This window comes from Scyliorhinus canicula, chromosome 5 (assembly GCF_902713615.1).
Source record: "Scyliorhinus canicula chromosome 5, sScyCan1.1, whole genome shotgun sequence".
Taxonomy (NCBI): Eukaryota; Metazoa; Chordata; class Chondrichthyes; order Carcharhiniformes; family Scyliorhinidae; genus Scyliorhinus; species Scyliorhinus canicula.
Window position 1 is genome coordinate 58,106,034 of NC_052150.1, and position 12,615 is coordinate 58,118,648.

At 49.3% G+C, this 12,615-nt stretch overlaps 1 protein-coding gene across 2 annotated transcripts in view; it reads left to right on the forward strand.

Moving 5' to 3' along the window:
- Positions 1-340: 340 nt before the first annotated feature.
- The window catches only part of tmem108 (transmembrane protein 108), a 117,173-nt gene continuing 104,898 nt past the window's right edge, over positions 341-12,615 (forward strand). For both annotated transcript variants that reach the window (XM_038797127.1, XM_038797128.1), the window contains exon 1: positions 341-426. In XM_038797127.1, coding sequence (XP_038653055.1) covers positions 387-426 — 40 coding nt within the window. In that variant the 5' untranslated portion in view covers positions 341-386. The remainder of the gene's footprint in view (positions 427-12,615) is intronic.

The following is a 12,615-nucleotide window of genomic DNA, read 5'->3' on the forward strand; positions in this document are numbered from 1 at the left end:
CTGAAAGCATGGCCACTGACCTTGTTGGAGCAATGGGTATCAAGTGTGCATTCAAGACCAGAATTGGAGAACAGTGGGAATTTAGAAAAGGTGTTGGGATGAAGCAATAGGAAAGAGGAAGACCATGGTAGAATTTTAACACAAGAATGTGAATTAGCTTGCTAGATTCTTTGGACAGAATTCGGTAAGTTTCCTTTCAGACTTTATAATATTCTCCAAATTGTAAACCCTAGGAGCTGAAAAGTTACTATGTTCATGGGAGAGATTTCAATGTGTCATAGAATTTGGTTACATAATTTCTACATACTGTTTAACACAAGTGTTTTATTTTAATTTCTAGAGTGAATCATGAAAAAAGTGGAGGGCAAGCTTGAGCAGATGATACCATGAAGAAAAACTCACAGGTCCTCTATCACCAACTATCGAGTAAGAATTATGTACATTATTAACTTTGCATGAAGCACAGGAATTGTTTGCAATGTAGATGACTTTTATACTAAATCAAAATTTTGGTTATTAGATGTTCGAAACAAGTTAACAGGATAAAAAATAATTGAAAAAGAAAATGCTTTAAAAAAAAAAGCAAGAAGGTAAGAGCCCATGGGATTCAGGACAATTTCGCAAATTGGATCCAAAATTGGCTCAATAACAGGAGGTAGAGGGTGATGGTCGAAGGTTGGTTTTGTGACTAAAAGCTTGTGCCCAATGATGTCTTGCATGGAATGGTGCTGGGTCCCTTTCTGTTTGTGGTGTACATTAATGATCTAGACTTGAATGAGGGGGCCATGAAAATTGGTGATGTGGTAAATAGTGAGGAGGAAAGCCTTAGATTACAGGGCAATATAGTCGAGCTGGTCAGAGAGGCAAAACAGTGGTAAATGGAATTTAACACTGAAAAGTGTGAGGTATTGCATTTTGGGACGATTAACCAAGGCGAGGGAATACACAATAAATGGTAGGACGCTAAGAAGTACAGAGGACCAGATGGATCTTGGGGTGCATGTACAGGACATGAGATAAGGTAGTTAAGAAAGAATATGGGATACTTGCCTTTATTAGCCATGGCATAGAATATAAAAACAGGGAGATTATGATGGAGTTGTATAAAACACTTGTTAGGCCATAGTTCAAGTACTGGTTGCCACACTACAGAAAGAATGTAATTGCAGTTGAGAGCATGCAGAGGAGATTGAGGGACATGGATAGGGTAGATGGGAAGAAACCTTTCCCTTTAGTCGAGGTGTCAATAACCAGACAGCATAGATTTAAGGTAAGGAGTAAGATATTTGGACAGGAGGAAAAACATTTTGACCCAGTGGGTGGTGGGAATATGGAACTCTCTACCTTAAAGGTTGGTAGAGGTGGAACACTCACAATGTTTAAGAAGCATTTAGATAAGCACTTGAAATGCCATGGCATACAAGCCGATGGACCAGGTGCTGGAACATGCAATTAGAATAGATAAGTGCTTGATGACCTGCTTGATAACCAGAATTAGGCCACTTGGCCTATCGAGTCTGCTCCACCATTCAATCATGGCTGATATTTATCTCATTCCCTTTCTCATGCCTTCTCCCCATAACCCCAGATCCCCTTATTAATCAAGAACCTATCTATCTCTGTCTGAAAGGCACTCGGTGATTTGGCCTCCACAGACCTCTGCGGCAAAGAGTTTCACAGATTCACCACTCTCTGGCTGAAGAAATTCCTCCTCATCTCTGTTTTAAAGGATTGTCCCTTTAGTCTGAGATTATGTCCTCTGCTTCTAATTTTTCCTTCAAGTGGAAACATTCTCTCCACGTCCACTCTATCCAGGCCTCGCAGTATCTTGTAAGTTTCAATAAGATCCCTTAGCAAAGTGCCTTCAGTTCCTTCTTCCAAATCATTAATATATTGTGAAAAGTTATGGTCCCAGCACCGACCCTTGAGGCACACAACTAGTCACCTGCTGCCATCCTGAAAAAGACCCCTTTATCCCCACTCTCTGACTTCTGCCAGCCAGCCAATCCTCTATCCATGCGAGGATCTTACCCTTAACACCATGGGCTCTTAATTTATTAAACAGTCTTCTATGCGGCACCTTGTCAAAGGCCTTCGGGAAATCTAAATAAATCACTTCCACTGGTTCTCCTCTGTGTAACATCCTTGATGTGGAGATGCCGTCATTGGATTGGGGTGAGCACAGTAAGAAGTCTTACAACTCCAGGTTAAAGTCCAACATGTTTGTTTCAAACACTAGCTTTCGGAGCACTGCTCCTTCCTCAGGTATGTCAGTCTTCTATCGTGAAGATTGACATAAAGTAACTCTTCAGTTCCTCTGCTATTTCTTTGTTACCTATTGTTACTTCTCCAGCCACATTGTCCAGTGGTTCAATGTCTATTTTTGCCTCTCTCGTACCTTTCATATATAGAAAAAAATACTTCCTATCTTCCTTTATATTATTAGCTAGCTTGCACTCATATTTCATCTTCTCCCCCTTATTGCTTTTTGAGTTGTCCTCTGATCGCTTTTAAAGACTTCCCAATTCTCTGCCTTCCCACTAATCATCGCCACTTTGTATGCTTTTTCTTTTGGTTTTATGTTGTCCTTGACTTCCATCATCAGCCATAGATGCCTTGTCCTGCCCTTAGCAGTTTCCTCCTCCTTGGGATGAATTTCTGTTGTGCCTCCTGAATAACCCCCAAAAACTCCTGCCATTGCTGTTCCACTGTCTTCACTGCTCGGCTCCTTTTCCAATCAACTCTGGCAAGCTCATCCCTCATGTCTTTGTAATTACCCTTGTTTAAATGCAGTGCCATTACATCTGATTGCAGCTTCTCCCTCTCAAATTGCAGGGTAAATTCTATCATATTGTGGTCACGGCTCCCGAGGGGTTCCTTCACCTTAGGTTCCCTAATCAAGTCTGCTCCGTTAAACATCACCAAATCCTGAATTGCCTGTTCCCTAGTAAGCTGTCTCAAGCTGCTCCAAAAAACCATCTTAGACATTCCACAAGTTCCTTTTCTTGGGATTCACGACCCACCTGATTTTCCCAGTCTGCCTGCATATTGAAGGCCCCCATGATTATTGTAATATTGCCTTTTTTACATGCCTTTCTATCTCCTAGCATTAGCTATGATCTCTATCATAGCATTAGCTATGGGGAGCGGTTGAATAAACTCGGTTTGTGCTCACTGGAACGGCGGAGGTTGAGGGGCGACCTTATAGAGGTCTACAAAATTATGAGGGGCATAGACAGAGTGGATAGTCTTTCTTGTACAGGTCCCACCTGTCCCGGAAGAGATCCCAATGGTCCAAAAATCTGAAACCCTTCCTCCTACACCACCAATTTAGCCACGTGTTTAGCTGCGCTATTCTTCCATTTCTAGCCTCACTGGCACGTGGCACAGGGAGTAATCCTGAGATGAAAACCCTCGAGGCCCTGCTTTTTAGCTTACTGCCTAATGTACCGTCAATTACCACGAGACGCGAATGGTGGAACAATCAAGGCTTTATTGAACAAGATGTTGTGCCTCCTGTAGCTGGAACCAGAATGGCTGCAGCTCAGGAAAGCACACACTTTTATACGCAGCCTGCTGGGCGGAGTCGACAGGCAGGGATTTACCGTCGTACCTATAACAAATGGGCAGTGCCGTAATACATATAACATACCACAAGTGGTGTTCACTACATTCACCCCCTGTTAAAAAAGAGACCGGCGGGGTGTTTGGAAACATTACAAATTAAGTCTGTCGCATGCCTTGACCCTCCTCCGTGATCGTCTCAGTCCTGTTGGTGATGTGGACGCTGACCTGGTCACCTGTGACTCCGGGAGCGTGTTGTCCTCGTCTTCGTCACCCCTGAGTGGATCCAGTGAGAGGACAGATCCTGCTGGGGTGGGGGCTGCGGTGAGTGGAGCAGGGGTGAATGAGGCAACCGGGGGGGGAGGGAGTGGTGTCAGGTCGAGGGTCGTGGGTGGGGAGCCAGCGGGTGCCAGGTCCCGGAGGGAGACTGTATCTTGGCACCCGTCGGGATGTGCCACGTAGGCGTACTGCCGGTTTGCATGTGGGAGGTGGACTTTTTCGACCAATGGGTTCGATTTATGGCCCAGCACATGCTTCCGGAGGAGGACGGGTCCAGGAACTTTCAGTCATTTTGGGAGTGAGACCCTGGAGGTGGACTTCCTGGGGAAGGCAAACACACGTTCCTGAGGTGTCTCATGGGTCGCGGTGCAGAGGAGCGACCGGATGGAGTGAAGCGCGTCGGGGAAGACCTCCTGCCAGCGGGAGACCGGGAGATTTTTAGACCGCAGGGCCAGCAGGATGGCCTTCCAGACGGTCCCGTTCTCCCGCTTCACCTGCCCGTTTTCCCGGGGGTTGTAGCTGGTCATTCTGCTCGAGGCGATGCCCTTGCTGAGCAGGAACTGATGCAGCTCATTGCTCATGAAAGAGGATCCTTGATCGCTGTGGATATAGGTGGGGAAATCGAACAGAGTGAAGATGCTGTGCAGGGCTTTGATTACCGTGGCAGAAGTCATATTGGGACATGGGATGGTGAAAGGGAACCGGGAGTTACATAATATCCACTCATGTATATAATGAGGTGCAGACAGGCAGTGATTGACACACAGGATGACCAGTAAGCACACAAAACAGTGCAGCCAATCACCAGACAGGACACTACCACTATAAAGCCAGAGGGCACTAGGTTTCCTGCTCTCTCTGGACCCAGCCACTGAGACAGTCGGAGTCCATGAGCTAGCAAGTGCAAACACCATGCGGTCGCGAGTAAGTCTCTAATAAGTTTCCAGTCAGTTCAGTATAGTGTCGACCCACAGCTGAATATGTTTATCAGTTCTATCGTTGAATAAAACAGTGTTGGATCTCCCCCAGTGTTAGACGTCTGTTTCTAGCTTCCCTGCATTGAGGGCAGTCCACATCGAACCAACCAGCCTAACACATCAGGGAGTACTCGTCAATCACATTCAGGAAGTACGCGTTGCGGTCGGTAGAGGAGAGGGGCCCTTTGAAGACCATACTAAGGCATTCAAAGGGGCGGGAGGCCTTCACCAGGTGCGCTCTATCTGGCCGGTAGAAGTGCGGCTTGCACTCTGCGCAGACTTGGCAGTCCCTGGTGATGGTTCTGACCTCCTCAATGGAGTAGCGCAGGTTGCGGGCCTTGACAAAATGGAAGAACCGGGTGACCCCCGGGTGGCAGAAGTCATAGTGGAGAGCCCAGAGTCGGTCCACTTGTGCGCTGATAGGGCATCAGGGGGCTCATTGAGCTTCCCCGGGCGATACAAGATCTCATAGTTATAGGTGGAGAACTCGATCCTCCAGCTCAAGATCTTGTCGTTTTTGATCTTGCCCCGCTGTGTATTATTAAACATGCAGGCAACCGACCGTTGGTCAGTGAGGAGAGTGAATCTCCTGCCGGCCAGGTAATGCCGCCAATGTCGCACAGCTTCAACAATGGTTTGGGCCTCCTTTTCAAAAGAGGAATGCCGAATTTCGGAGGCATGGAGGATGCGGGAAAAGCAGATGCGGTCTGCTCGCCTGGTTGAGGGTGGAGGCCAGAGCTACGTCCGATGCATCGCTCTCCACCTGAAAGGGGAGTGACTCGTCAACCGCGTGCATCGTGGCCTTGCCGATGTCCGTCTTGATGTGGTTGAAGGCCTGGCGGGCCTCAGTATCAGGGGAAAAACTGTGGACTTAACTGTGGGCGGGCCTTGTCTGCATAATTAGGGACCCACTGGGCGCAATAGGAGAAGACCCCGGCATCGTTTCAGGGCCTTGGGACAGTGGGGGAAAGGGGGTTCCAGGAGGGGCCGAATCGGTCGGGGTTGGGACCTAGAACTCCATTTTCCACTACATAGCCAAGGATGGCGAAGCGGTTGGTGTGGAACACGCATTTCTCCTTATTGTATGTGAGGTTAAGGAGTTTGGCGGTATGGAGGAATTTTTGGAGGTTTGCGTCGTGGTCCTGCTGAACGTGGCTGCAGATGGTGACGTTATCTAGGTACGAGAAGATGGCCCGCAGTACGTGCCGGTCAACCATTCGGTCCATCTCTCGCTGGAAGACCGAGACCCCATTAGTGATGCCGACGGGAACCCTCAGGAAGTGATAGAGGCGGCGATCTGCTTTGAAGGCAGTGTATTGGCAGTCCTCCGCACGGATGGGGAGCTGGTGGTAGGCAGACGTCAAGTCTACTGTGGCGAAGACTCGATACTGCGCAATCTGATTGACCATGTCAGATATGCGTAGGAGGGGATACGTGTCGAGCTGCATGTACCGATTGATGGTCTGACTGCAGTAAATGACCATCCTGTGCTTCTCCCCTGTCTTCACTACCCCCACTTGAACTCTCCAGAGGCTGTTGCTGGCCTCAATGGCCCCCTCCCGCAGAAGCCGTTGGACCTCCGACCTGATGAAGGTCCTGTCCTGGGCACTGTACCGTCTGCTCCTAGTGGCGAGGGGTTTGCAGTCCGGGTTGAGCTTCGCAAACAGTGAAGGTGGCTCGACCTTAAGGGTCGTGAGGCCGCAGACGGTGAGGGGGGCAGGGGTCCGCCGAATTTCAAAGTCAGGCTTTGGAGATGGCACTGAAAATCCAGGCCGAGCAACAGGGCAGTGCAGAGGTGGGGGAGGACGTAGAGCTGGAAACTGCTGAACTCTACGCCCTGGATGGTGACGGTCGTGATACAGTACCCCCGGATTTCAATGGAGTGGGATCCGGAGGCCAGGGTGATTTTTTGGGTGACTGGGTGTACCGGGAGGGAGCAGCGCCTTACCGTAGTGGGGTAGATGAAACTCTCTGTGCTCCCGGAGTCAAAGAGGCAGGTCGTCCTGTGCCCGTTAATTTTCACCGTCGTCGTAGCAGTCGTGAGGTTGCGGGGCCGAGACTGATCCAGGGTGATGGAGATGAGCTGCGGAAGATGCTGGGAGGTCCTGGTCTGATCAGCGGTGGCGGAGGTAGCAGTAGGCGGCAAACGGCCGGATGAGCAGGTATGAGGCGCATACCAAAATGGCGTCAAAGATGGCGGCGCCTACAGGGCGCACATAGCGGGCGGCATCAAAGATGGTGGTGCCCACAGGCTACGTGTGGCTTGTGGTGGGGAAGATGGCTGCGCTCACGGGCCACACGTGGCTTGTGGAGGGCAAGATGGCGGCGCCCCTTGGTCGCATGTGGGGGTGTGTGCAAATGCCGGGCCTGGAAACAGCGGCAACTAACCGGGCCTGGCAAACGGAAACAAGTGCCCTTTCTTCCCATGCCCGTTGCAGGTCCCACTGCCTGGGGTGTTTGTTTTGTCCACAAAAATAACACTTGGGGGCCCCCCGGAGTTGGCTGGCTGCCGCGCAGTGCAGGCTTGCGGTGAGTTGGAGTCGGCTGGTGCGGCCGACGGTGCCAATGAGGGTGCCGCGGGGGTGTAGGACTGCACATTACGGGAGACGACTTCTAACGATTTATCGAGCTGCCTAGTCCCGCAAGATCGAGCATATCCCTTTCCAATAGCTGCTGGCGGACGTACGTAGACTTCATGCCCGTGACACAAGAGTCTCTAATTAAAAGTTTGGTGTGTTGGACTGCGGAAACTGCCTGGCAGTCACAGTTCCTACCGAGGATCTGGAGGGCCCGCAATAAATCGTCCTGAGCCTCCCCGGGGAGTTGCTGTCTAGTGGCCAGGAAGGTGCCTGGCGTACACTTGATTCACCGGTTTAACGTAATGTCCCTTCAGGAGCGTCATCGCTTCGGAGTAGGTGGATGCATCCCGATGAGGGGAAAAATATCAGGGCTCACCCGTCAGTAGAGGACTTGGAGCTTCTGCGAATCCGAGGGTTCTTCAGTGGCTGCTCTGAGGTAGCCTTTGAAGCAGGTTAGCCAGTGGTCAAAGGTGGACGTGGTGTTGGCTGCTTGAGGGCTCAGCTGCAGACGATCAGGCGTGATGAGGCGATCCATCTTTTAAAATCTTGTTCAATAAATTGATGTACCGTCAATTACCATGAGACTGGAATGGTGGAACAATCAAGGCTTTATTGAACAAGACGTGCCTCCTGTAGCTGGAACCAGACTGGCTGCAGCGCAGGAGAGCACACACTTTTAGACGCCGCCTGCTGGGTGGAGCCAGCAGGCAGGGATTTACCGTCGTACCTATAATATACAGGCAGTGCCGTAATACATATAATATACCACTAGTTGTGTTCACCACACTGCCTAACTCCCTGAACTCCTTCTGCAGGATCTCCTCACTCTTCCTGTCTATGTCGTTAGTACCTATGCGTACTACGACCTCTGGCTATTCACCCTCCCCCTTCAGGATGTCCTGTGTTTGTTCAGAGACATCCTTTTTATGTAATTGTTTCTTATTTGGTTTTTGAACAAAGTATATTTGCCGTTATGTGCACAGGATATAATATATATCATATTTAGAAGAGGAGAAGGGCACGGACACACAAATCACAAAGGGAAAGGAAAAAAAAAGGAAAAAAGGTAACAACACGAGAGAAATACAAAATCAATTATTTACACGCATAAGTAGGCATTTGTTTGTGGCGGGGGGTCGAGGGGAGGGGAGGGGGGGGGGGGGGGCCAGATATACATTCGGATGCCAGAGAGACAATTATGGAGGGCAATACTCGAATGGGTCTGGTGCTGGTGTTGTCCCTTGCTTCTCCCTGATGACTTTCACTGCCATTGTCATCTCATGCTCACTTCTGCTTCAGCTGGCCCTCTCGTCTTCCGCCTGTATTCTCCTTTTTCTCTGTTCCTGTGGATACCAAGTTTGTTCACGTTTCCCTGCCTCCCCGCCTCTCCTCTATTGTTCCCTGTCTCTTCCCTCTTTCCTCCCCCGCCCCCCCCCTCTGCCGTCCATGTATAGAACATAGAACACTACAGCGCAGTACGGGCCCTTCGGCCCTCGATGTTGCGCCGACCTGTGAAACTATCTGAAGCCTATCTGACCTACACTATTCCATTTTCATCCATATGTGTATCCAGTGACCACTTAAATGCCCTTAAAGTTGGTGAGTCTACTACTGTTGCAGGCAGGGCGTTACACACCCCTACTATTCTCTGAGTAAAGAAACTGCCTCTGACATCTGTCCTATATCTATCACCCCTCAATTTAAAGCTATGTCCCCTCGTGTTGGTCATCACCATCCGAGGAAAAAGACTCTCACTGTCCACCCTATCTAACCCTCTGACTATTTTATATGTCTCTATTAAGTCACCTCTCAGCCTTCTCCTCTCTAACGAAAACAACCTCAAGTCCCTGAGCCTTTCCTCGTAAGACCTTCCCTCCATACCAGGCAACATCCTAGTAAATCTCCTCTGAACCCTTTCCAAAGCTTCCACATCCTTCCTATAATGTGGTGACCAGAACTGCACGCAGTACTCCAGGTGCGGCCGCACCAGAGTTATGTACAGCTGCAGCATGACCTTGTGGCTCCGATACTCAATCCCCCTACTGATAAAGGCTAGCACACCATATGCCTTCTTAACAGCCCTATTAACCTGGGTGGCAACTTTCAGGGATTTATGTCCCTGGATGCCGAGATCTCTCTGTTCATTCTCACTACCAAGAATCTTGCCATTAGCCCAGTACTCTGCATTCCTGTTACTCCTTCCAAAGTGAACCACCTCACACTTTTCCGCATTAAACTCCATCTGCCACCTCTCAGCCCAGCTCTGCAGCTTATCTATGTCCCTCTGTATCCTATAACATCCTTCAGCACTATCCACAACTCCACCGACCTTCGTGTCATCTGCAAATTTACTAACCCATCCTTCTACACCCTCTTCCAGGTCATTTATAAAAATGACAAACATCAGTGGCCCCAAAACAGAACCTTGCGGTACACCACTAGTAACTGAACTCCAGGATGAACATTTGCCATCAACCACCACCCTCTGTCTTCTTTCAGCTAGCCAATTACTGATCCAAACCGCTAAATTACTTTCAATCCCATACTTCCTTATTTTCTGCAATAGCCTACCTTGGGGAACCTTATCAAATGCCTTACTGAAATCCATATACAGCACATCAACCGCTTTACCCTCATCCACCTGTTTGGTCACCTTCTCAAAAAACTCAATAAGGTTTGTGAGGCATGACCTACTCTTCACAAAACCGTGTTGAGTATCGCTAATCAACTTGTTCTTTTCAAGATGATTATAAACGCTATCTCTTATAACCTTTTCCAACATTTTACCCACAACCGAAGTAAGGCTCACAGGTCTATAATTACCAGGGTTGTCTCTACTCCCCTTCTTGAACAAGGGGACAACATTTGCTATCCTCCAGTCTTCCGGCACTATTCCTGTCGACAAAGACGACATAAAGATCAAGGACAAAGGCTCTGCAATCTCCTCCCTGGCTTCCCAGAGAATCCTAGGATGAATCCCATCTGGCCCAGGGGACTTATCTATTTTGACTTTTTCCAAAATTGCTAACACCTCCTCCTTTTGAACCTCAATTCCATCTAGCCTGGTCGACTGAACCTGAGTGTTCTCCTCGACAACATTGTCTTTCTCCAGTGTAAACACTGACGAAAAATATCCATTTAACGCTTCCCCTATCTCCTCTGATTCCACACACAACTTTCCACTACTATCCTTGATTGGCCCTAATCCTACTCTAGTCATTCTTTTGTTCCTGATATACCTATAGAAAGCCTTAGGGTTTTCCTTGATCCTATCCGCCAACGACTTTTCGTGTCCTCTCCTCGCTCTTCTTAACTCTCCCTTTAGGTCCTTCCTGGCTAACTTGTAACTCTCAAGTGCCCTAACTGAGCCTTCATGTCTCATCCTAACATTAGCCTTCTTCTTCCTCTTGACAAGTGCTTCAACTTCCTTAGTAAACCACGGTTCCCTTGCTCGACAACTTCCTTCCTGCCTGACAGGTACATACTTATCAAGGACACGCAGTAGCTGTTCCTTGAAAAAGCTCCACATTTCGATTGTACCCATCCCCTGCAGTTTCCTTGCCCATCCTATACATCCTAAATCTTGCTGAATAGCATCATAATTGCCTTTCCCCCAGCTCTAATTCTTGCCTTGCGGTATATGCCTATCCCTGCCCATTGCTAAAGTAAACATAACCGAGTTGTGATCACTATCAGGTATAGGTCCCTGACTGTCTGTCCCTCCGTCCTGTCCCCATTTTTTGAAGGTGGCGTCAATCAGCGCTGGTATGAACCTATGGTTGATGCCAATGGGAGCTTTGTCCGACATTTTGGTCAGGCCAAATTGCCGTAGTTGGTTCCAGGACTGGAGGGTGGCTATCACCACTCGGCTGCTGGAGTGTTTTTTTGAGTGCCGCCGTGGCGAGGGCCCGAAGGGAGGTCCCTCTGCAGGAGGCCTCCTCCGCACGCAACCATTCGGCTTCTGGCTCCTTGATCCATCCCCTTTGCCGCTCAATGATAGAGTTGTAGGTTTGGGAGGGCTAGCCCCACCCTGGATTTTGTTTTTTGTAACACCTTCTTTGGGATCCTAGCATTCCTTCCCTGCCTACCCCCATACGAATGCCATGATTAGTTTGTCCAGTGCTTTGAAAAAGGCCTTGGGTATGTAGACAGGGATGGATGTGAATAGGAAGAGGTACCTGGGCAGCACGTTCATTTTGATTGTCTGGACTCTCCCCGCGAGGGAGAGTGGGAGTGTGTCCCATCTTTGCAGGTCCTTTTTTACTTCCTCTGTCAGACTGGCGAGGTTCCATTTGTGGATCCCTTTTCAGTCATGGCTGTCTGGATCCCCAGGTAGCGGAATTTGTGTCGGGCTTGTTTAAAAGGCAGTCCCGTTAGTGCTGCCCCACCTACTTGTGGATGTACCAGGACGATTTCGCTTTTGCTCATGTTGAGTTTGTCGCCCGAGAAGGCGCCAAACTCTTTCAGGAGCACGATGATTCCGTCCATGCTGCTTTGTGGATCCAAAATGTAGAGGAGCAGGTCATCTGCATAGAGTGAGACTCTGTGCTCTCTGCCACCCCTTTGGATCCCCCTCCAGCTTTTTGCTGCTCTGAGCGCAATTGCTAGTGGCTCGTTCGCTAGAGTGAACAGCAATGGGGACAGTAGGCATGCTTGTCTTCTGCTCCTTCGCAACTGAAAGTATCGGGAGTTTGTGTTTTTTGTCCAAATGCTCGCCATGGGAGCGTTGTATAGGAGTTTTACCCAGGAGGTGAACCCTGTCCCAAGCCCGAACCTCTCCAGTACCTCTGAGGTATTTCCATTTGACTCTGTCGATGGCCTTTTCTGCGTCGAGAGAGACGATCACCTCTGGTGTTCTCTCCCAGGAGGGGGTCATTATCAAGTTCAGCAGGCGCCTAATGTTCGAAGTAAGCTGTCTACCTTTGACAAAGCCAGTCGAGTCCTCTGCGACCACCTCTGGCACGCAGTCTTCTAGCCATTTGGCTGGAATCTTGGCCAGTATTTAGGCATCTGCGTTCAGCACTGAGATGGGTCTGTGTGACCCACATTCCATTGGGTCTTTAAACTTTCTTGGGTATCAGCGAGATTAAGGCTTGTGCTAGTGTGGGTGGCAGTGTGCCCTTAGCCAGCGAGTCTGTGAACATTTTCAGCAGGTGCGGGGCCAGTGCTGTCGCACATTTTTTGCAGAAGTCCGCCGGGGACCCGTCTGGTCCCGC